We start from the raw sequence: 26,544 nt of genomic DNA, 5'->3' as shown, positions 1-26,544 counted from the left end.
CTTAGATGGCGTACACAAATTACGTGAGGAGTATAAGGGGGGGGAGGCGGTCTTATCTTATCTTACGTTGGAGACAGTGGTCTCGGCAAATCTCACGTAATGTTTCACGCAACAGATACATAATCTGTAAAAATTTCAACTCTCTAGCTATTACCGTTCTTGAGTTACAGCCTGAAGACAGACGGACAGACATCGAAGTGTCAGTACTCAGTAATAGGGTCCCGTTTTTACCCTTTGGGTACGGAACCCTAAAAATTATACTATTTTGGTCCATTTCATACAGATTGTACGTATGCTTAAGATATTATCGTGAGCGTAATAGAAATACGATTAAGAGGATACCACAGCGGCTAGAGAAATGAAAAAAAGTACGTGTAATATCTATAGCTGTCTCCCTTACCTCAAGCCTATACCGCAGAACGCGATAGAGACAACTGCAGAAAATCCAGAAAATCAACGATTCGTTGTCCCCTGATTCCTTCTCCAAAACTTAACCGATTTAAGTACTTTTTTCGTTAAAGATTAAAAAAAGGCTTGAGCTGTGTTCGTATGTTTTGCTTTTTTTGTATAATCTATCCAAATCTGTTTTCTGGACGTTTGAACACAGTGGAAAATCTGGCCATTTTTTTGGGTTTTTGAACGTTCATATCTTATTTAATAATTAAATTATGAAAAAAAAGAAAACATAGGGACATTGTGTTAGTGGCCGTAGATATTCAGGAAAAAAATTATAACTCTACTAGCATTATCCAGGGAGGAAACAGGGGACAACGTTTGTATGGAAAAAATGGCGGTGTGGAATCCTCTTAAGGGCCAACCTACACGTACCACAACCACACCACGTCGCAACGACAAAATGCCGTCAAGCAGTGGTTACGTGTGATTTGTGAATGATGCCGCTGCAGCTTTTTGTGTGGTTGTGGTTGTCGTGTGGTTGTGGTTGCCGTGTGGTTGTGGTACGGGTGGGTTGGCCCTAAGATCATTCCCTATTCGTTCAAAAGAAAACAATTTCATTCATACCTTGACGTTATTTATACATGTACTGACTGTCAAACAATCCAAGGCGTTTACGTAAGAAACCCACATTTTGAAAAATCTCACGCGAGAGTGGGGGTCTAAGAACCTCTTAAGAAATCTCACCAGGGGGGGAGGGAGAATCAGAAAATTAAAAAAAAACACCTCTCGTAATTTGTGAACGCCCCCTTACGATATTGCCGTTTGCTACGAAATTGCTGGCGATGAAATTTCTAATATTACTAGACTTATAGAGAACCCATATTATGTGACGTTTTATATATCCCACATTTGCATATTATCAAACGAGAGAATAAGAACCTTTTTTATGATATTAGGACATTAACCCACCAGGAGATTTGCTGTCGGACAAAAACTCGTATCCTGTCTGCGTTAAAAGAGTCATGATAAGTTTAACCGTTTCATAAGTAGTTACTCTATTCCTTTTAAGCTGAGATAATTGAAAGAATTTATAGCAGAATAATCGTAAATAAGTAGTTCGTAAGATTTAATAAAGCTGGTAGCCGAAGTTATTTTATTATAACCATTAGTTATACTTTATAATGCAGCTAGCAGGCGGTAGGAACTAACGGAATATTTAAATTAAATAATTATTATAAAGACACCTAGTAAAATGCTTGAGTCTTGTAGAATATGAATGCAAAGATATTAACATATTTAGTACAAATTCGTCTTCAGCGATTTTAGTTGTTACTGATTATAGTATTCATAATAAAAACCGCATGGTTACATAATATTCAAAAATTAAAATTCTTTGAGAGTAACTTATTCAAAATTAAGAGTAAAAGAGTGTTGTGTTAATGACAGGAATAGCTTTAGAAAACATGTGCAACTAGTCGCGAGTCGCTCGTTCACAACGTGAACAAGGTCTTAGCTCGATGCTTAAGCTATATTTGTGTAGGTCGATCCTTTGTAAGAAACAAGCCAAGCGAAGACCGCTTCAGAGAAAACTCGCCTTGACATTTAATTATAATTGAGCGAAAGAAAAACAAAAACTAAGTAACAAAATTTTGCAGTCATTAAGTAAAGATTAAGTTAAGCAAATATGAGCAGTGAGTAGTACTTGCGATTGAAAATTTACGTTCTCTCATAGTGGCAGGAAGTAGGTATTGTGTACGAAGAAAACTGAATTAGAATAACTTATTGAACATAAATTACTTCTTTAGTTTTTTTTAATTAGAAATAAGAATCAATACCTACCTTACAGTCATTTTGAGAATTTTGTAGTATAAATTAACTTTCTGTACTATAATGTTTAAAATACCTAAATAATGAAAAAAAATTACACAACAGATGAACATACACCATGTTGTTTAAGTGTACAGTCATCATGTCACAACTCACAACTTCCAACTATTTCATAAAATGTTAAAATTGTTGAATTAATTATAAACCAATTATTTTGGACAGACCAAAATATTATAGTAAAATAAAAATAGATTTTGGCCCATCAAAGGAGTCAAGTGCGCTAGAGGCGCACTTGATTCTGCATTACTGTTCGTGAATTATATGTAATACATTAATGGTAGAAGAATAGATGAGAGAAAAAACTTCTTTATATAGTCCGCTTAAGCAAGAGTCACCCATAAAAATTTTGTCAATCTGAAAAAAGAATTATTAGGCAGCTTGGAATAAAGATTTTTTAGCGGCTTTGGGCAGCATTTATGATTGAATGCATTATAAAAAGCTTTGGCTGGGAGTAAACTTTAGGTCAGACACTACATGCATAACTCAAATTAAAAATGTTTACTTTTAATCATAAATTAATTTTGTTGAATGCCATTTGATCAATACTTTTTGGATATGGAATATATTATAATGTAACAGCTTTGTATTAAACATGTTTATAATGGTAACAGTAGTGCCTACTGCCTGAGGTTAAATGATAATTTCAGTATTGCTAATACACATAACACAACAATTATAAGAAAACAGAAAATTAAAAATAGGATACCTTAATAATTTCTTATCAAAAACTTGGGGATACAAATTACACAGTGACTGTACTTATAAGATTTGTTGATTTGTTATTGAATATAACAATATTCTAAAATTACAATAGAATATTAGTAAAGATTTATATTTTATTATACTTCGATAGAAAAAATTGGAAAAACCAAATAGAAAAACTACTGTGAAATGAAGTTGAATATTACCGCTGGAAAGGGATGTCAATAGCTACCCGACCAAATTGTCTGCACTATGACACTGTGCGGTACTCGTTAAAACTCGTTGCTTTCCAACTCGCTCGGGTTATAACAGAACGAGAAAGATATATTCTTCACTATCCCACCCACATATAATCGATTTTTAAGAATTTCCAATCGGATTTCCTACTTGTGTTGCTAAAAATAAACAATTTTAAAATAAAATACTTGAAAATTGTCGTGTACAGGGTGGGACGTATGAAAAAAAAAACGTAACTTACCCAGAGAAGATAGGTCGGCCCGAATAAAATTAGAAACGCCAAAAACACACTAAAAATAAACTTAATTGCCAATACTCAGCATTGTCTTTAATCTCTATGCGTATGCAAGTATATTTGCAACGCGAAAGACGTCTTTCATGACAATCAACGACATAATTTTCACATTTTCTCACGATTTTTGCACGGAACATACATCGATCGCGAAGCCATGACAGGTCGTTTGAGCGATGTGAAGTTGCGGCGTTCGCACAGCTGACGCCTGACGGGTTTTTTCGCATTCTGTAGTGTGAAGTTAGCTTCTTGAGGTCAAAGACCTTCCATAAAATTATTATTTCTTCAAATATTAAAATATTTTTGTATGTTTAATAATTCTTGACTAAGTATATTTTAAAGTATATCAGACAAAAAATTCAACACACTGATTAAAAAAAATGTCGCCGGTTGAAGAGCTGATGCAATATTAACGGCCAAACTCAGCAGAGACATATTTTAATGATGACTAAATTTTAATTTAATGTAGAGTTTGACAGATAATGTATGGGGCTTATGTCAAAATCTTCATTTACTTAATTATAGTTAAGTAAGTAATTAATATTCGTCTGTGAGTGCGGCAGTAAGAAAGCAACGTTCTTGCAACCCCTCTCAGCCTGGGCCGGATTTAGGTATATTTTTTATTATGAGTATAGCCGGAGTACTATTATATTTTCTGTGGTATAGCTATACTGCGTATACTCATAATAAAAAGGCCGAGGCCACTTTAATTTTGCTGTCCTAATGTACGTACTCTGCCGCCATCCTAGGACGGTGCCGCCCCCCCTGGCCCCTAGGACGCCATTTTTTTTAATGAAATAAGGGGGCAGACGAGCAAACGGGTCACCTGATGGAAAGCAACTTCCGTCACTCGCAGCATCAGAAGAGTTGCAGGTGCGTTGCCGGCCTTTTAGAGGGTATACGTATACGCATAGGACGCTGCTGCCCATAGGCCATGAGCCATATGGCCTATACCGCCCATTACATAAATCCAGAGCTGCTTTCACATGTTATTTCCAAGTTTGGTTAGGACAACGCAGGCTGATCACCTGATTGTCTGACAAGTAAGATGCTTCATGCGTTGGATGGGCATGTAAAAAGTCGGTCCTGCGCCTGATCTCTCACCGGTCATGTAGGTATTCCGTTCCACTGGGTTATGAGAGTAAAGGAATAGAGAGTGCTCTTGTGTACTGCGCACACACTTGGGCACTATAAAATTACTCCTGCGTAGCTGGCCTGGTTTCAGTAAAACCGGCCACCGTCACCGAAACCGGTGTAGGAGCTATTATTATTATATTATGATATTGTAAGTCTACGTTCTTTTAATTCAAGAACCGAACCGAAATTTTGGGGAGGGTCACGACTCACTAGTCACTAGGTTTTAGGGGTTTTGTGGGGTCACAATACCTTAAAAAACAACATCAAATAATTAACAAACATCTATTTACCATGGCAACTTATGGGACCACTCCAGTTCGACTCTCCTTGGCGCCAGCAGCGACATGGTTCGTTCGTTCTGTGTCTCTTATTTTTTAACTTATTCTCCTTTTACCATACTTAGTTTTTTTTTCAAATCAACATTCAAAGCACAGTGCGTATTTATAAAAGCATGTTACACATCTTTCGAGATCTTCTCTGTTCATGTTAGGTATGTGTTTATTTACCTGCAACAAAACGAGAAAAATATTAGTACCTATGCAATATAACAAGCAGGTAAACTCAAGGCCGGCAATGCTTATAAAGCTTATACTCGTATTGTACTGTGGTCTGTGGTGTTGCAAATTTGGCGGTGGCAGTGTTGCAGAGGTGGTGACGTTACCTAATCGCTTTCCATCAGCCAATACTTTGATTTATTCATCTGCCTGCTTTCACCTTTCGCCTCCATGGTCCAGTGGTTAAGAGCGTGGCTCTTGACTCGGACTCTTGTCGTGGGTTCGATTCCCGCGTTGGAAACATGTTATTTCCAAGTTTGGTTAGGACAATGCAGGCTGATCACCTGATTGTCTGACAAGTAAGATGATCCATGCGTCGGATGGGCGTGTAAAAAGTCGGTCCTGCGCCTGATCTCTCGCCAGTCGTGTCGGTCTTCCGTCCCACTGGGTTATGAGAGTAAAGGAATAGAGATTGCTCCTGTGTACTGCGTACACACTCGGGCACTATAAAATTACTCCTGCGTACCTGGCCTGGTTTCAATGAAACCGGCCACCGTCACCGAAACCGGTGTGGTTGGTATTTCACCCTTCATCAAAAAAACTGGGAGTAGAGCAGTGTGCGCTATACCCAAATTCTTATCAACTAAAAGAACCACCGTCCTCCACGTATAAAAAAAGGGTAGAGTAGATAGAGTGGGATATTATTAATTACTTTCGCCTTTATAATATTAGTAGGAAGTAGGATTATGTATTCTGGATAAAGAAAATGTTTTCCGACCGTAAAGGCTGAGGATGACATCAAGCGAAAATTGAAGACTGCAGTTGCTGCATCAGAAATGTCTGATGGCTCTCAAAGATACTAATGACCGGATTTCTTGGGGGAAATATTAGGGAGTGAAGACGAATAGTAGATATTAGTACTTCTATTTAAACTGAGGTAGACGTGCAGGTGTACTCTACGAAATGTCATTTGAAAAGCAATCCTAAAACAATACACTCAAAACATTACACACACACAAACTAAAAGTATCTACGTAGTCAAGTGCGAGATGCCCATATTATTTTGTAACAAGAGTAACAAGGGTGGCCTATTGTATTCGGGAAATTAAATTTATGTACAAATTAATAATAAAGTAAACTTAAACTACAGTTAAAATGCGATTTAGAAGGAGATTTTTTTGTAATTTCGCATAATATTATGACCATCGCGTACAGCGCGCCAGTGAACGCTGACTGCAACGGTGTGAATTAGCTCTGTTGGAACGGCGGAACATTTGGTGCGTAGGTATGCCTCATCTACCTCAGTTTAAATAGAAGTCTTGGGTTTTAGGCGCAACACTCATGTCGTAGACGCAACTACGTCTCACATAGTAATTACATATTTTCCGGGGTTCATGTTCCTGTAATACCTTTTCCTATCGGACCACGTCTGCACGGATTATAGAATATTATCCATTAAATAAGAGTATTGTTGAAATCGGCGGCGGTGGCTGCAATCGTCTATATCGGGCGCGCGTGGGCTCGGCCAGCCGACCCACTTCGCTCCAGACTCCAGGGGGCACTCATCAATCATAGTGCAATATTTTGGGGCCAACCAATACCATCAGAAGGAAAATGGTAACCGAGGCAGGTCGAGGCTTGTTGATACGTAATAAGAGCGGACAAGGCAGGCTTTGCCGATTGGCGATGATGCACCACATCATCGTATTTAAAAATTGGATTATGCATTGGTTTATTTGATCTTAACAAAGTTGCAAAAGTATTTAAAAAATCGTAGCCACGACCAAAAGAAGAGAAGGAAAACCAAGATGGAGCAATTTTCCAAGATAGTTCTTAGGGAAAGTGAACATTCTTAGAGGCACAACTTTTCAAATAGCTATAAGAATTCCATTATGAGAAAAGAAAGCCAAAACACGCACATTATTTTGATAAAGAGTTATGACTTATGAGAATATTTTAATTGCCTTCTTTAATTCTGTTTCGCCGTTCTGTTTATGGCTGTTATTTACTGTAATGGCCTCAAGTTAAAATAACGAAATTTGATTCTGCAAGAACTTGTAACCTATCCAAGTAAAAATAAGCAAATTGTAAGTACGTATATGCTTGTAAGTTGTAACACCCTAAAGAACTTTTACTAAAGTCCTACCGGCTACCAGATAAATAGCGTTATTCAATATAAATAGTTGTGCCTGGTAGTCTTAATTTTTCCTCAATGCATTGACTTGCTTTATGCCGTTTCTGTGTACTATTTACAATATGATGTTCGCGGTGCATGGGCAGAGCATTCAGCATCGGTGAATGATCACATAAAATTGTATTTCTGCAATATTGCGGCGATTAGATAAACAAATGAAAGTCATGAGATCAAATGCGAATTCACATTTATCGGGCGAGATAAAATTCTAACGAGATTCTAGTGTTTTTGCGCACTGTTATTAATCTTCTCTTACAAAATTGACCAATAAATTTTCAGCGCGATCGCAGAGTGGATCGGTAGAATGTGACTAATTTTTGTGCGTCACTATTTTGGGGGCCTAGTCTGCTGTAGCCGGTAGCGTACTATGAGTATTACCAACGTACATTTAAATGCTGGTATTAAGGTCACTGAAATAGTTACATATGACTTTTTAAATAATATTAACACTATTGTAAATACCGCTAACAAGTAACAGCAGACAGAATGAAAATATTAAAATGAAGAGGTAGATAATAGAGACCTAAAGTAAGAGCTTTAATGGTGGATCACGGACTGATCAGTAAAACAAGGTACAGATATACTTGCAGCGAAGGGAAACACTGGGGTTTTGCAACTTTTCTACAATTTCTCGTCTGAAACAATCTGTAAATAACGCAAGACCGTTATTTCTGTTACAGCAGTCGAAACTGGAGTTATTTATACCCCGTATCTGTAAAGCGAGACGCGCTTGTCTTTGTCTGAAAACGCTATTTTTAATATTTCTTCAATCGTGTTCTCAAATTGTAGGGTTTGAGTAGCAAAATTACAAGACAAATAAAGAGAGAGGTCAATGAAATATAGACAACATAAATATCGGTCGCTATAATAACACTTCAAGAAGGTTTCAGCTGATGTAAAGCACACGTAAACAAAATAATACCTTCAGCCTAGAAACTAAGGTTACTTGTGGATAGATTGAAAAAAGAATAACCCTCTTTCTCGCGCTCTCGGGTAAATAATGGTAAAGCCGAAGCATGGCTCACGAATGGGCCGCCTCGACCGGAGAAATACCACGAGCTCACAGATAACCGGCGTGAAACAGCGCTTGCGCTTTATTTCGCCGAGTGAGTGAGTTTACCGGAGGCCCAATCCCCTACCCTATTCCCTTCCCTTTTCCCTTCCTAACCCTTACACCTATATTCCCTCTTAAAAGGCCGGCAACGAACCTGCAGCTCTGCTGATGTTGCGAGTGTCCATGGGCGAAGGAAGTTAAGAAAAATAAAAAACTGACCCCCACTTCCTATTTAAAATATTAATTTCTAGCTACTACCTATGCAATAGGTATTGCTGTATTCGTCTGTCGATTGTCTTTACTAATGTACCAGTCAAAGATAGCAAAGAAGTTTTTGATAACTTATTCGCTGGATAAATATCTTATATTAAGTATATGGATCTAGAGTGGTTGAGTTAAGGCAAGAGGAGTTGAAGTACTTTTTATAATGCGCTGGCTATTTTGTGTTTTTTCCAAAGTTTGGAAACCACTGGGACATTTGCGTAGGATCATCATTACACATTAATTAGAGCTCATAAAACGACCGCAGCTCCCGAACTGTGAAGGTCAATGTTAATGCTATACCTACAATATTAATGCCTTACCTACACAACTAAGGGACTATAGCATTTGCAGCTAAAGTTTTTAAAGAGTGTAACTTGAGTGAATTTTTACCTCGTACAAATTCACTTACACTCTTTAATCCAACTCATTTAAAAATGTATGTGTCGTTCGCTGCACCGCGATTCTAATTTCGTATTCGTATGTTGGCAAAATTGATAAATATTTCATTCAGCGTTACGCTTCCGCGAACATCGTGTGAAAAGCAAATTTATTTTTCATTATCTACAAAAATATCTTCGTTTTCTGCTCGGTAAGGGAACTTTTGTCATTTTTTTGTATGCTGTGTTTTACAAAAATATGTCACACTTTATTTCTTTCCACAATAAGACGTGTCTAAACATACTATGCCGAAATTCCGCCTGGCGCCTGCAATGTATTTTAAATTACCGATGACACACCATGCCGAAATTCCGTCGCGTTATATTGTCATGCGTTTGACATTGCTGACGTAATCATGCGGAATTTCCGCCGCGGAAATTCGCCATAGTGTCTTAATACAAGCTACATGGATGATGGAGCTCAGAATAGCCAGATACCTCACACCGTGTAAACTGTGTCAAATTAACTTCAGCGCACAGCAAGAGGTACTTAAATAAAAAAAAAAGATGCAATCATTGCAGTGCTCCTCAGAGACTAAAGCCGCGATACCACTTTCAACTTTTTATCTAATTAGATGTCTTCTTAGGAAGACAATCTGACAAGACCTAACTTTACATTATTGCCCTCAGGCCGCCGGACAACCCGTACCATGACCTGTACGTAACACCTACTGTTAGTCTGTCAAAAAAGTGAAGAAATTAACAAGTGGCAACATCGCAGTGTCATCCCTTTTTTTTAGATTGATTTGAAAGGGATGACACTACGATGTTGCCACTAATAAAAGTATTTGTTTTATCGATTGCTTTTTAACTTACAGAAAGCTACGGTATGAAAGCGTTGCTGTACCCTTGATTATTCAATACAGTGTGTTTGTGTAAACGCCGTTATCCTTGAAACCCTCAAATGAGACCGTCAAAATGAACAACTTTACTGGGAACAAAATCCGTCTTCATAGAGTTCATACCCATACAGGTTGCCGATCCGGGCATCCGTATGGGTATGAAGACGGCATTTTTTTACGGCATATACAGAATAGAATTGCTCGTTTAAAGATATTAATTACTTGTTTTAGTTTCAACAATTTGAGGATCCCTGTATAATGGGATATATTTTCTGGTGATTGGCGTCGCTCCAACACAGGAGTGGTCTCCGGCGGCAGTACGCACGATACTAGCGTCCATTACACTATCGGAATGGGCTACTTTAGATAGCAGAGGTTACGGCGACCTGGGATATCTTGTAGTACTCTGATCACCAGAACGATATATAAATCATATACTGTAGAGTCTACACTCTACTGTGTTAACCATCTCCATAGATTCTATTGGATGCACGAACACACAAGCCTGATTTTAGTTCATTTTAGGTAACTTGACGTAGTAATACCAATAACAGTAGACAGACGCACACGCGTATATTTTATATTATAAGTTAGGCAAATGAAAACTCGACCAAAGCCACCATTTATGCAATTTCACACAGTTGTAGTTTATATGGAGAAGGAGGGCATCGAGCTAATATTGTTTTAAAATTATGTTTTTATAATACATTATTTTAATAAATAAAACATTACACGCACTCGGCACTACAACGCGCACACTACCATGGATTGTTGTTTTTTTTATTAAATCTGAAATAGTCAATACTTTAAACGGGGAGCCAAAAGAAGAAGATAATTAAATTTAAGGTCGAACTTCGAACATTGGGCAATGTATAGTGTTGTCTGATTATCCGACCTGTTCTAAAATATAAGATCTAGCCAAAATCGGAGATGATAACATGCACGCTCATCATTCTTCTCAGCATTCATCGATTCTTCAGAGACAAAAAGCCTAAAATCCTCATGACGTTGCTGCTGCATCAGATGAAATCTTTGATGCTCTGATCCAATAAAAACACAAGCTCGTCATCATCTTGTTATGTATTGCTTGTTTATTTCTGCATACAATGAAATATAAATAAATTATAACAAACCGCAAGGATCTTGTTTACTGCCGAAAGCTTTTCTGCTACTTGGTCTTGTGCTTGTGCAATCCTTACCCTGGCATCTATAACCTAATTGCTATTTCGACGACTAATTTGCGTCTCGATTCCATTTCCACGAATAAATTATGTAGTTATTTTAAATTTATTGTTCGTAGCAACAGAAGATCGTCTCTGTAATTGATTGGACAGTTAAACGCATATCTCCGACGCATCAAAACCCAGATTATTTCTGTTATCTATCTATATATATAAAAGAAAGTCGTGTTAGTTACACCACTTATAACTCAAGAACGGCAGAACAGATTTGGCTGAAAATTGGTAGGGAGGTAGCTTAGAGCCAGGAGACGGACATAGGATACTTTTTATCCCGTTCGACAGCGTTCCTGTGTGACTTGACATGAAACGTCAGTCACTATAAAACGTGGTATAACAAAAAAGAATCAGACTTGGAATAACAAAACGAAAATGACAGCTATGTAATTGACGTAAAATGACAGCTATGTAATGACGTATGGATGACAATTTGATATTTGTAAGAAATCAATATTATAAATATTTCTATTAAATAAATAATTAACAAGTGGATTGAAGTGAAGTGAAGTTTAATTAATAATGCCGCGACCAAGACGATCGAATCTTTCCCGACAAAGCCGTAATGCAAGAAGAATACAAAATACTGCAAATGAAAGGACTGAAGAAGAACAAGAAATTGCACGTGAACAGCGCCGCAATAGTATGGCTCGACTTCGTGCTTCTCAATCACGAGAGCAAAGTGAAGCAGCCCGTGAAACAGCTCGGTTGGCAATGCAGAATCGTCGAGGCTGATTATAATTCTGCAGAGTTTGTTTGTTTGTTTGAAAGTGCTAATCTCAGGTTGAACGCGTTAATCTCAGGAACTACTGGTCCGATTTGAAAAATTATTTTACTCTTGGATAGTCCATTGACTGAGGAAGGCTATAGGCTACATTTTATCACGCTAAGACTAATAGGAGCGAAGAAATAGAGGAAAATGTGGAAAAAAACGGGGGAAATTATATGAAAGGGCTTATTTGAACGCGCTAATCTCAGGAATTATTAGTCCGATTTGAAAAATTATGTCAGTGTTAAATAGCCCATCTATCGAGAAAGGCTATAGGCTATATTTTATCAAGCTAAGACTAATAGGAGCAAAGAGATAGAGGAAAATGTGGAAAAAACGGAGGAAAATTATTTGAAATTGCTTATTATCTTAAGAACTACTGGAGCAATTTTTATGTTATTTGGCAAACATGAAGAATAGACTACGTGAAGGAACAAAGGCTATTGTTTGCGGAAAAATGTACGGTTGCGTGAAATTCCTTAATTACGCAAGCAAAGCCGCGCGGAACATCTATACTTATATAATAAAATCGTAGGAAAGTCAATTCTGTACATTGAATATTTTTGTACAATAAATAATACTTGGGATGCGATCTACTATGCTAACGCGGACGAAGTCGCGGGCAACAGCTAGTACTATAATATTATAAAGCGGAAGAGTTTGTTAGTCTGTTTATTTGTTTGTTTGTTTGTTTGAACGCGCTAATCTCAGGAACTACTGGTCCATTTTGAAAAAAATCTTTCAGTGTTAGATAGCCCATTTATCGAGGAAGGCTATAGGCTATATTTTATCTCGCTAAGACTAATAGAAGCGAAGAAATAGAGGAAAGTGTGTAAAAAACGAGGAAAATTATTTGAAAAGGCTTATTTGAACGCGCTAATCTCAGGAACTACTGGTTCGATTTGAAAAATTCTTTTAGTGTTAGATAGCCCATTTATCGAGAAAGGCTATAGGCTATATTTTATCACGCTAAGACTAATAAAAGCGAAGGAATAGAGGAAAGTGTGGAAAAAACGGGGGAAGTTATTTGAAAGGGCTTATCTCACGTACTACTAGGAGCAATGTTTCTGTTATTTGGCACAGATAAGAAGTAGACCACGTGAAGGATCATAGTCTATTTTTTGTGGACTAATTTGTCTGTGAAATATCTAATTTACATGGGCGAAGCCGCGCGGAACGTTATATTTCGCGTGGTCACGAGTCACGACATCACGCGTAAACGGCTGGACCCATTTTGTTGAAATTTGGTACAAAGATACTTTGAGTCCCGAAGAAGAACATAGGATACATTTTGTCCCGGAAAGATGATCGGTTATTGCACAATATACTTTTATGATTTACGCGTAAACTATTCAATCTATTTTGATGGAATTTGGTATGGAGATACTTAATTGAGTCTCGGGAAAGGACAAGGAATGTTGTCCCGGAAAATGTACGGTTCCCGCACAATAAACTTTAATTATTATCGCCTAAGCCCTAAACTATTTATTTAATCTATTTTGATGAAATTTGGCATGGAGATTGGAGATACTAATTTGAATCTTGGACAAGGAATGTTTTTGTCGCGAAAAAATGTGCGGTTCCCACACAATATACTTTTCTGATTTGCGCGTAAACGATTCAATATTGATTGAATCGTTTACGCGCAAATCAGAAAAGTTCCCGTACATTGGTACGGGAACAACTATTATAAACTAAAGTCCACGCGGACGAAGTCGCGGGCAACAGCTAGTGTGTGATAAAATTTTAATTGACTGCCTCGGAAACGGTCGATTTTCGACTTTGTTGTGTAGACCATAGAGCTCTGAATTCCATACTATTTAGGAGGTTAAGTATTAAAAACATCTTCAGTCAATATAGCTCAGGAATAGCATTTTACAGCGTTTTAGTTGGTCGTTAAAGAATAGGGTTAACAATCGCACGTCATTGAACCGACTTTCGGCAACAGGTTGCAACAGTCTGCACCTGGGAGCGGGGAAAAGTAGGACTCGTAAACTTACAGCTAGAATCACAATCCTACATTGTGGAGGGCTCTAAATCTATTGAAATCTACACTGGTAGAGCTCATCATCATCGGATGATGATGATGAGCTCTACCAATGTAGATATGCTGATAGCATAGACTGATACACCTAAACGTAGGCCTTCCACTACGAGCTCCAACCGCCAAAATGGTGAGTAGCCCTCATTCATAATATGCTGACTGCGGACCGCCACCCTTCAAGTTTGAACATTAGGGTAGCATAATTAATGATGTTTTAAAAATAAAAATAAAATTCTTCTGTTAATGATAAGATATGACCTTTATATAGTTACTAGCAATCGGTAAACCGTAGACAATGAAGTCAAGTATCTACGATACGAAGATAATCTGGAAGATATTATATTGGAAGAGCATTGTGAGTGAGTGCCTCCGTAAGACAAATACCACAGGTATTTGTCTTACGGAGGCACTCACTGACGAATAATTTTTATCTATCAAACTCTTCGTCTGATTACAATTCAGTAATTAATAACTCTATGTGAGACAGTTAAATGGGATAATCTACGGAATAATATTTAAAAAAATGACTTTAACTGTCGAAATAGTTATTGTGTTAACGAGGAAATATTTCAGCCCACACGATGCCATGTCACGTAGTAAACATTCCGCGGTAGAAGAAGTCGTATATCAGTACCCAGGAGTCGATATTGTAAACATTGGAACGTGTTCCCTGACTACAGTTCTATAAGTACACCGTTACTAACGAACGTAAACTTTTACGTAATAGTTTTGTATACATTGACTATACGCACGCTATTTCCAGAGACCACTAATCAATAATCGAGATTAACTTCGGAAGGAGGAAAAACGATTGAATTTTATCAGTAAGAAGAAACAAAAAGACCGGAGTTCCAGAAGTCCCAAATTGAGGCAATCCTTACCACCATCTTCGGACGCAACAGATACCCACATACTTGCGGATAGGACCGCCATCCTCCGCAAGATGCTTTTAACGCATTTACTGTGCGCAAAAAAGTTCATTTGGTTTGATAATAACATATGTGAGTTCTTCACACGAAATATTATAACCAAATTATAAACACGCTAAAATTGGAGCCGTGATACACGTTTTCCGGTCTATCTTTCAAATCGGATTTTTCTTGATCCGACAGAAAATTTGTCAGAAACCCGTGATATCAGCTTTGTAAATGGGTTCATATTCATCTAATTTTAGGGCGACTTACTAAGCTAAATACTTCAAACCTTCCGACTAGCCACGGCCCACGACAAATCTGAAGACTGTTCTATCGTTTGGTTATAATACCTACAACGAAAGTTTTTAAGCATTACACATTTTGAAATGTATCTTTGAGACTTTGAACTCCGAAGCAAAAAGTTTGACGCTTCACGTCGAACGAAGATTTTTAAATGAGTCACATTATATTTGGGGCAGAACAATAATTAGTGCATGGACAACGAAAATACTCGAAGGCGACACCTGTCTATGCAGGTCAAAGACACGACATCGAGAACAGGAAAACCGCAAGATATGGCTCTGTTCAGGAGTTTCTGGAAATTGACAATGGCATTACAAGGTGTAACATCTTCTTAGTAATAATGAAAAGAGGGTGATAACTTTGGAGTTCGTAAAACACTCTAAATTCAAGGAATTTAAAAAAGCTATAGTACTTACTATATAGAAACTTGGACTCTAAGGAACTTTTTAACTCTTAGGAACACACATTATTAAGCTATACGTGGGAGAGCCATGCTTCGGCACGAATGGGCCGGCTCGACCGGAGAAATACCACGTTCTCACAGAAAACCGGCGTTAAACGCGCTTGCGCTGTGTTTCGCTGAGAGTGAGTTTACCGGAGACCCAATTCCCTTTCCTATCCTCCCCTATTCCTTTCCCTTCTCATCCCTACCCTCCCCTATTACCCTATTCCCTCTTAAAAGGCCGGCAACGCACCTGCAGCTCTTCTGATGCTGCGAGTGTCCATGGGCGACGGAAGTTGCTTTCCATCAGGTGACCCGTTTGCTCGTTTGCTCCCTTCTTTCATAAAAAAAAATAATATATTCTAGTTAAACAATGCAGTCCGAAGAAAAGAAATAATATCGAAGTATAGGTAACGTAGCCTATAGAGTATAGAGTATAGACTATAGACTATAGAGTTTATGGGACAGTGGACACCTTATTTTCCTGTTCTGAGGTGGACACTAATATTCTAAAATAAATAACTCGGATTCTGACATATTCTATTCTTCTTATCTGGAAGAAGCTGCTACAAGCAGCCATACCGTCTGTTTGTTCAACTACTATACAATTTACAAACAGGCTAAGTAGTATAAGTTATTCAAATGACTATAATAATTATTGTTTAGAGCAGTAATTCCGGAAATTGACTCCAGTAACGTTAGCATGGCCACAGTAGAGATGCGAAAGTTTGGAAACACTGCGGACATAAATAGACTATAGTATACTGTATATGTTATAAAGTGGCATTTTATTTGAATTTTTGTCGGTTGCGGTTAGCCGTGGTAGAGATCGTAACGGTACATTCAGTTTATCTCCGCAGTGTTTCTATACTTTTGCATTTCTACTGTGGCCATGCTAAGGCTGCGTGGACCCCCGTCGGTGGTGGCGTCCACGCGAGACTCGACAGGGGACTATGTAAGGCCTGATAAAAATGGATAAAGAATGGCAAAGCGATTGATCTTAAAATAAAAGCAAGTTTAATTGATATTAGTATTGTAGATGGGCTCCAGATGGTCCACCGGATCCCCCTAAATTTTGAAAGTGGTCTACGAAACAAAGGATTTTGGAAACCTCTGATTTAGGGTAATAAAATTTAAATAAATTATATTGCTACTCTATTGTCGATAGATAACAAAACTTAAATAACTATAAGAACGCTGCTATGTAGATCAGTAATTTACTTAGCTCCACTATTAGTTAAAGTATTGGGTATTCGAACGACGCCGAACATTCGTCAATCCACAGCCGATCTGTCGTCGATTAGTATCGAAATTTCATTGGCAATTAACCGACACAGTCTGCCAGACGGTTATGTATTGTAATGTACACTTACAATAATGAACCATCGACCTTCTGACTCACCTTATCTTCTTTTAATAACTTTTGTAACTACATAACAAATATCAAGTTAAAATTATTCTTGTCATCAAGTTTTTTTTTACGACCTCTTTATGAGTTTGCAACTTGGACCTATAATAATAATAGGAGGATGTAAGACATGCAACGAAGAAAGAAAGAAAGAAAGAAAAGCAACTAGATGACGTCCGCAACCCCGTTGCTCTTTTATTGCACGGGAACCGTACATTTTTGTGAGATTAAAAGTATTCTATGTTCTTTCTCGGGACTCAAAGTATCTCCGTAACAAATTACAACAAAATCGGTTTGCGGTTTGGGCGTGAATAAGTAACAGACTGACAGACGGACACACTTTCGCATTTGTAATATTGTTTGCAATTTGCAGTAAGATTAACTTTCCGTAGACTTTAGGGAGTTTCATGTTTTATCTAGACATGAGTTCCCGCTACTAAAATAATCTGGTGCAAATAGCATTTCATTAGAATACAATTTGTGGATAGACGAACCAGATCAAGCACGGAGTGAAGCTGCATTTAAATTAAATAAATTTAAACTTGGGAGAGCCATGCTTCGGCACGAATGGGCCGGCTCGACCGGAGAAATACCACGTTCTCACAGAAAACCGGCGTGAAACAGCGCTTGCGCTGTGTTTCGCCGAGTGAGTGAGTTTACCGGATGCCCAATCCTCTTCCCTACCCTCCCCTATTCCCTTCCCTTCCCATCCCTACCCTCCCCTATTACCCTATTCCCTCTTAAAAGGCCGGCAACGCACCTGCAGCTCTTCTGATGCTGCGAGTGTCCATGGGCGACGGAAGTTACTTTCCATCAGGTGACCCGTTTGCTCGTTTGCCCCCCTAATTTCATTTAAAAAAATTGGATTGAAATTGTAGAATAAGGTGCTATGGCCTATAGGTATAGACTATAGAGTGTTTTGTTTTATGTGCAACATGTGCAATGTGTAATTAATTTTGATGATAAATAAATTATTATTATTATAGAGTCTACGCTCCATCTACTTCCACCAAGGGTACCAAGCCACGGAAATAAGTAACCAAACATAAGTACCAAGTATGGTCACTGATGCTGATACTACCTAGTCCTAACCCGAACGTGTATCATGGGAGACACTTGTATCGGACGGAGCTGATTGTGAAACACATTATTGGGTTTATTTCCGTCTCTTCCGCAATAATCGAGGAAACCTGGGGTCAATCACCTATTTTTCTGCACATGACTAACTGATTCTTCGAACTCTTATTTATGTAAAGAATTATTTTAAAGTAATGGTGAATTAGGACTCAAAACAGGAAACTTTCTCATTGTAAAAACGTGGCAGCTTTCTTTAATGTTTAAGGTAAGTCATTTAAAAAGCTTTGCTGATTCTCTTCGATAGAGTCTGCATTTGTCCATATGTAACATCTAAATTTTAAGTAAATACAATCAACAGGATAGATTTGTTGACTAGTTTGAATCAAATAGGCCATGAAACTACTGGGACGACTTTAATGAAATTTAGCACAGATAAAAGATAAGGTACATGCGTAGTTACTTTTTATTTTACCAAAATATACAATCACCACAAGACTTTTTAAATATACTAGAGATCGCCCAATGGTCGAAATTCGACCTTAGTTTCAACGACATTAGAACTACTACCTATGTTTTGTAAAAAATAATATTGACTATTGTCTCTGGGACTTAGCTGATCTCAGACTGGCCGTGGCAATATATTATCTCAATAAAAAAACTATAATCCATTTTCAAATTGTCAACTTGTTGTCAAAAGACTTCAACCATAAATAAAAGAGTGTAACTCGTATGTATAGGCTTGTCACTCAAAAATCTGTCATTTCTCATGTGTGTGTGTTGTAGTGTGTGTAATGTTTTATTTGTTAAAAAAATGTATGATAAAAGCATAATTTCAAAATAATATTAGCTCGATGCACTCCTTCACCATATAAACTATAACTGTGCAAAATTTCATGCACCTACGTTTCCCCATTTTTCGTAAAAAGGGATACAAAGTTTTTCGTTCGCGTATTAATATTATGATGATGATGATGCAAAGTCGCGCCCAACTTGCAGCTTTAGTAGTGACTATAAATTAGTTTAAATCACATATCGTAAATCCTAAATATGGATAGTCCAAGTGGCATAAACACAACATTTACGACAAGGAATCTCATCTGCGTGATACTTGCCATGTGTTGCCAACAGCCAAGTGTGGCGTTAACGCGATTAATGGCAATATAATTATTATGATAATCATTTAATACAACGCAGAGAAAACTGAGTTTCAGCCGGCGACCTTCACAACTCTAAAACGGTCGGTCGGTCGAGGGGGGGACTCCTCACGTGTTTTTGCCAAACTGTCTCCGCAGTTGTTCTTATTTATTATTATAAATTACACTCAGCATTTGCCAATTCGAAAAAACTTACACGATTCTGCTGAGTTGAAAATGCTTGCACGATGTTGGTTTGGAGTATATTTTGTGTTTGGTACCTTACTGTGACTACGGGCTCCACGGCTGCTGCGGTGCCTACGCCGTAGCTCCTAAGCTTAGGAGGCTACGGCGCTGCTACGGTGTAGCACCGTAGCAAGCTACGCGACTTATCAAAATAGTATAATAGTAAGTATAAAGTATAAAAATAGTTTATACGTGGGAGAGCCATGCTTCGGCACGAATGGGCCGGCTCGACCGGAGAAATACCACGTTCTCACAGAAAACCGGCGTGAAACAGCGCTTGCGCTGTGTTTCGCCGAGTGAGTGAGTTTACCGGAGGTCCAATCCCCTACCCTATTACCTTCCCTACCCTCCCCTATTCCCTTCCCATCCCTTCCATCTCCTATTACCCTATTCCCTCTTAAAAGGCCGGCAACGTACCTGCAGCTCTTTTGATGCTGCGAGTGTCCATGGGCGACGAAAGTTGTTATTTCATAGAAAAAAACCCCGACAAAAACATAGGGGTGTTTTTGGTTTGACGTGTCTGTCTGTACGTTGGTATATAAGTCGACTATCTGTGTCATCGTACCATCGAAATGGTTGTGCGGAATAATTACGAGATCTAGTTTTTTTTGTTTGAAAGTTGACATGATCAAAAGTGCTCTTAGCTATAATCATCAGTCTACTTACTGCTAGAAAAAATTCTGAGATTTTTTTAAATTTCTCAATTCATAACAGTAATTATTATTTATTGTTTTCTGCCGTTAGTGTGCCTCTAGCATTATACCTTGATTCTAAACACGTGCAGAAATTAATTGATAGTTCATATTTGGATAATATTAGCACAATAAATCTGTTTACTTTGTTAAATAATATTTAAAGCTTGCAAGCTTATTTTATAATTCGTTACAATAAACAGCACCGCATGGTACATAAAAACGTAGTTATTACCCATTTCAAAACTGTTAGTTCCACATAAACGTAATCAGACTAAAAACCTCGCCAAGAAGTTGGACAGTACCATGTGTAAAACAAAACAATGCCATGTTGTCCCAATAACCGATCTATATCTGTTCGGCCATCGACCCGGCCCGTACATCACGGACTATGATCGAGGCTGACAACTGACAGCTACCATACACTGCCAATAACTAACCAACTTCCAAAATTAATTGTACATGACTTTGTACTTGCTAAAAGTACTAGTTTCTAACTATACATTTCCGTCTGCTGTAATATTTTGTTTTCCTAGACACTACGAATAATAAGCCTAGACAGTTTTTCTCTGCTTAGGCTGTCAACTACGAAAATCAAAATCCTATAAAATTATTATTGTGAAAGTGTTAACGTGTTGGATGTTTCGACTTCTATGCAGGTTCAAGATAGTGTGTTGTAAGGAGACCCTAGAATACCTTTGTCATTAAAAAAATTGTCAGATTCAACGCGATATACAGTGTGTAACCAAAATAAGTGATAATACTTTAGGGTGTGTACGTGTTCCTTGTAGAGAGTTCACTGTGAAAGTTGCAGCGCTGAAAGACCAAAAATTTTTTTCACTTTTGTATGGGGAAACTCGTGACGCTCGGGCCCTTGCCCATACAAAAGTGAAAAAAAATTTTCGTCTTTCAGAGCTGCTACTTTCACAGTGAACTCTCTACAAGGAACACGTACACACCCTAAAGTATTATCACTTATTTTTGTTACACACTGTATACAAATTTTAGCGCCAACTAAATTGCTTACGCTTAAACAGTAACCAAGCAGTGAAAAAGTTATTTAACGACTTGCACGTGCAGTGCTGCATAATATAATATGTACCTATGAAACTGACGCACTACATGTTCCCATAACTCATAAGTCATAACACAGTTTGTTTGGTAAGCGACAGTCAATAATCGTAAAACGCGTCTACCGACTTTACGACGCTACTATTCAGCCGCGTAGAATTTTTCCAAATTATTTTCATCTTGGCAATGAAAACTCTCTAACGACATGAAATGTGTGCATTCACTTTGTAGTTTATTTATCGCGGGATTATAATTCTGTAGTTTAGCAATTTCCTGGCTGCGTTCTAGAAACACTCGAAAACAATAACGGCAGTCATCGGGCTAACTAACCTACGCAGCTGTACTGGTATGGCTTCAGCATGCTGCTTCGCCGTCTGCGTCAACTGGGGGACCGTGTTTTTCGCGTTTTCCGGCATTTGATGACGTCACAGTGCACTGCTTTGTAATGGTGCCAAAATCAGTTCTTAAGCCACTTAACGCTCAAAATGAAAACACAATGTTGGAAAACACGTGTCTACTATACGTATAATCGCTAAATTGAGATTTGTCCCGTCCATTCATACTAATAATTGAGAAAGTCTCGGTCTGTTTGTTGGAGAGGTTGAGGCTCAATCCGCTTGCCGATTCAAATGATATGCTTATTATGGATATATTTTAACCGAAAAAAGCTATATTCCTGTACGATAAAAAAAGTAACAAAATTGCGGGTCTAATATGAAATGAAATGAAATAGTTTATTAAATCAAGTTACAGTTTATATTATTTGTATAGTTTAATCTTACATTCCCAACTAACAAATCTCTCGAGTCTCCTCCAACCAACAGATGTGCAGGTCATATAATCGACATTTGACGTCATTAATATACCGATTTGTTTATTAATTCGCACTGTTTAGGTGTTCCGAGCAGGGTGTAGGCGAAGGAGCAACGAACCCAAAATATTTTGTGTTCAATTAGGTACAATCAACTTGTCAGGTGATTCAGAAATATTCGAAAGAAATTAATTCATAGGCAAATGACAGGCCTAATTTGTATGGCCTAGCTATTTATAGTCACCTTATGACTCTCAGATCCTCGCGGCAAGCGGACGCCACCGACAAAAATTCAAATATTAATAATCGGCCAAGTGCGAGTCGGACTCGCGCACGAAGGGTTCCGTACCGTTATAGAGGAAAAATGGGCGAAAAATTTGTATGGGAGGGATTAAATATTTATTTTATTTTAATTTTATTATTAATTAATTATTAGAGTACAGATAAAATTAAGGATATTGTGAAAATTTCAAGTGCCTAGCTGTTGCCATTATTGATTACGAGCCAAAAAGGTACAAAAAGAATACGTTTGTTGTATGGGAGGCCCCCTTTAATTTTTAATTTGTTTTTAGTATTTATTGTTATAGCGGCAACATAAATACACAATCTGTGAAAATTTCAGAAGTCTAGCTGTAGCGGTTATTGAGTTACAGCCTGGAGACAGATAGACAGACAAACAGACAGACGGACAGACATCGAAGTCTCAGTACCTAATAGGGTCCCGTTTTTACCCTATGGCTACGGAACCCTAAAAATGATACTTTATGACTAACTAGACTATTTAATTTTCCACCGACGTTGGTCTAGCGACCCGTATGTTGCCCGTATGCCACCGGGCACCGCTGCTTTGTAGTGGCGTAGAGGAAAATAAAACCTAATATAGCCTATAGTTAGTAGTTCATAAAATTACATTTTATTTTTTTATTTTTGTCGGTCGCGATCGTTTGCAGTAATTGTAACAACTCTTGAGAACAATGCCGAGAGCGCCGAATAAGGGTTCATTCAGACCGTAACGCGACGCGTAGATGCATTTCTAAATTTATATGGATTTGACAGATTCGCAAGACGTCTCACGCAATTGAAATCTTTCAAATCCATACAAATTTATGCCTCGCCTCGCCTAGCCTCGTCGCGTTGCGATCTGAATCAACCCTAACTATACAGGGCAAACACACAGCCAAAACAAGCAAAGAAGTCCTTCCAACGTGTTACATTCGCATGTCCTTTCTGAGAATGTAAACAAACACGACCGAAATAGCTTTAAGTGCAATAAAGCGCAGTGCTACACAAGGCGAGGGGGCAGGTGGCTACGCAGAACGGAGGGCGGGCGGCTACGGTCGGTTACAATTTCAAACAGCTAATCAAACTTTTTTTTAATTGGCCACCAAATACTTTCAGAATAGGTATTGAGTTTTGTGGAAAACTAATCTTCTTGTCAATACAAACATGTATGGACGAAATCATTAAAAACATAGTATACCTACCCTCCTTCTGGCGTAGTCATATAAAAAGCGTTAAATGGACGACAACTTGTAATAATTTTCGTCTCTCAATGACACTAACAATATCAAGGACAGAAACGGACACACAGTGTTGCCAGTAGAAAAACCCCGCATTTACAAACTCGCAACTTACTAATCCTCAAATTGGGTAGAGTAACTCAAAGTTACTCTTAACTGCCTTTTTCTGAAATTCGTTTGTTAAAATATGTAAACAGTAAAGTTAGGCAAAAACTATTCTATGCCCTTTCCAAATTACATCAAAATCGGTTCAGCGGCTTTTAAGCGTGAAGAGGTAATGGAGATTATCTTATTATCTGCACAAAAATTTGTTTCAGATGATGATATATTATAATATATTTACAGTTAACAAGAAATGACTTTACACATTTCCCAGCCGCACCCGCACACTCTTAATTTAAATGACACAAATTATGACGCGCTTTTATTTGCGTAGTCATTAGAGAAAGCTTTTCTTAGCTTTTAATTTATGGCCGAAAGTTTAAATACCTCTAAATTATGGGAGTCGCTTTGATATACTCTCTTTGATTTAAATGTAGCTATAACTCACTGACGGAAGGTGCCAAAGCGCGCTCTGGACCCGTCTACATCCAGGCTGGACCCGGCACATGAGCTTTAAGCTTCCCTTACAACAGACTTTTTATTTTTCTTTATGTTTGATTTTGAGTTATGATCTGTGTAAGATTTTATTATAAAACTTAATACTAATAGCTTTGAGATGCAAATTACGATGGTCGAAAATAGTTAATCACGATAAAAAGGAAAATAAGAAAAAAAATCTACAAAACAATCCACCAAACATGAAAAATAAGAAAAAAGTACAGGCTACCGAAAGTCGTTTAGTTTAAAAGTTGCACTTTGCACTCGGCACGTTCGACAGTTTTTTTTTTTGGTAATTCAACACTTTTACAACTTCTTAGGCCTGGGACACACTCTTATGATTTTAAGAAAAACTTAAGCCTAGTTCACACGACACCAAGACTTACCAATTTAATATCATTGTCAACAAACACACACACACACAGTATTTTTAGCCGAACCGGCGCGGCGGGCGTCCCGCGCGCAGTTCGCACACGTCTGTACACAACAGAAATCAGAATTATTGTATGATCGCGCGAAAGTAAATCTGGATTCGGGAAATATCAGCGTTCTAGGGAGGGACAAGATTATCGACACTCCAGCCGGCTCCGTGCGAGAGCGAGACGCCTGAAAAGTGTAGACGAAAATTTTGCACTCGGCTAAATGCTATCAAAAAAAATGCTATACTTAATATGTAGAAATTCTGAGGATTGAAAGGATTTCATGATTGGAATCCGAAGTTAACATTTTTCTGTCAATTTTATTAAGGGTCAATTCAGACCGCAACGCGACGCGTTATAGGTGCACTTCTAAAGTATGGATTTAACAGATTTACAAGACGTCCCACGTAATTGAAATCTGTTAATTCAGTACAAATTTAGAAATGCATCTACGCGTCGCGTTGGGGTCTGAATTGACCTGAATTGAATTGAGTTGCGCTGCCTAGTATATTTTTCTACTTGAGTTTTAGCAACCGTGACGTGAGACGTCTCATCAACTCTTATTATTTCATTTCTTTCAGCAGTTATAATTAAAAATTTTAATATACTTCCTGCGGGTAATTTCTGCCTGCCTTTACATTGCATGTGACAGAAGGAGAGATTTTGAACTCTTAACTACGAAAATGTGTTTTAATGTTGCATATTACACAATTTTTAAGCTCGTTACAATGAAACCAAGCTGCAATTAAAGCACATGCGAAAAAATCATTTCCATCGATCACTGTCCCCTCCCTAGCGCATCAGCACCTGGATGTGCGGGGTTTTCTCAGAAGTTTTTGTCTATTTTTACTGCCAGTAGTCCCTACATCAGGCCGAGCGTTGTGTACGGTTGTCATCGGTCGGTAAACTGTTAACATAATCACAAAAAAACTCGCAGTTTACTAGAATAAAGCTTAGGCCAAACCTACGCGAGTTTTGTATACAAAAACACACATTTGACAACTTGACGCTCCGCTTCGCAGTCGCCTGGTCGCTTTTGTATACAAAAAACACATTTGACAACTTGACGCTCCGCTTCGCAGTCGCCTGGTCGCGTAGGTTTGGCCTAAGCTTAACTGCGAGCTTTCCACAGATTTCTCGTAAGCTTATCCGAAGAGCTTACAAGCTTTTCTTGCGTATAAACAAGAGTTTTCGCGTTTGACAGATTGCGTTTGTTTTTCAAGTCTTTGTGTAAGACAATTTTGGCTTCTAAAACAAGTTTTGTAATTTCAGGACTCCCAACCATAGTCCAAAGTCTAAAATGATGAATAGGTACAATTTAATCAGACTTTAAAACGAAGTCAATTTATACCATGCATCGTCCATTAATGAGTTATGAGTACCCTATTATTGGTACTTTTCATAGTCTTTTAGAACGAGATTTGAGTTTGTCAAGCGATTTGAAAAATTATAGATACCTATTGTTGTTTTAAAGCACATATTATGTACCATCGAGGAAATTGATTCCTAGGCAGTTGGCAGACCTACGTCATTTGGTCTGATCATGTCAATTCAACATTAATTTATTATTATTGTGATCTGTCGGCTGCAAAGACCTTTAAATGGTCGGCTGGGTTTGACGTAATGCGACCAAACTACGTAGATGCCGCATCTGCCTATTCCTAGGCAAACTTCTCTGATAGTGCATCTATATTATTGAAGCCCGGTGCTACGATTACCAAGGTAGCAATTTGATCATGGGATCTATTAGGTATGCAGGAAACTTAGAATCATCGAAACTATATTCTATATCTATCTAAAATTATATAATAATTAACGAGAATGGCTGCACGGATTTGACTGATTTTAGTTTCAAAATAATTGTTTGTAGAAGTCCAGGGAAGGTATAAATTACGATGGACGTGATACGAAGTTCACCGGGTCG

General features: G+C 38.0%; 1 protein-coding gene across 5 annotated transcripts in view; it reads right to left on the bottom strand.

Annotated features, from left to right (window-relative positions):
- The window catches only part of LOC121726761 (tau-tubulin kinase homolog Asator), a 50,727-nt gene extending 25,997 nt beyond the window's left edge, over window positions 1–24,730 (bottom strand). For 4 of the 5 annotated variants that reach the window (XM_042114243.1, XM_042114244.1, XM_042114245.1 and 1 more), the window contains exons 1-2: window positions 24,588–24,730; window positions 4,942–5,157 (exon numbers count right to left, since the gene is read on the bottom strand). In XM_042114243.1, coding sequence (XP_041970177.1) covers window positions 4,942–4,997 — 56 coding nt within the window. In that variant the 5' untranslated portion in view covers window positions 4,998–5,157; window positions 24,588–24,730. Of the gene's footprint in view, window positions 1–3,463; window positions 3,488–4,941; window positions 5,158–24,587 lie in introns of those variants that run through there. The other variant, XM_042114247.1, reaches the window with a different exon arrangement.
- Between the last annotated feature and the right edge of the window lie 1,814 nt (window positions 24,731–26,544).

The sequence above is a fragment of the Aricia agestis genome, chromosome 5 (assembly GCF_905147365.1).
Source record: "Aricia agestis chromosome 5, ilAriAges1.1, whole genome shotgun sequence".
NCBI lineage: Eukaryota > Metazoa > Arthropoda > Insecta > Lepidoptera > Lycaenidae > Aricia > Aricia agestis.
The sequence above is the reverse complement of the archived record's forward strand: the minus strand, read 5'-3'. Positions and strand labels throughout refer to the sequence as shown.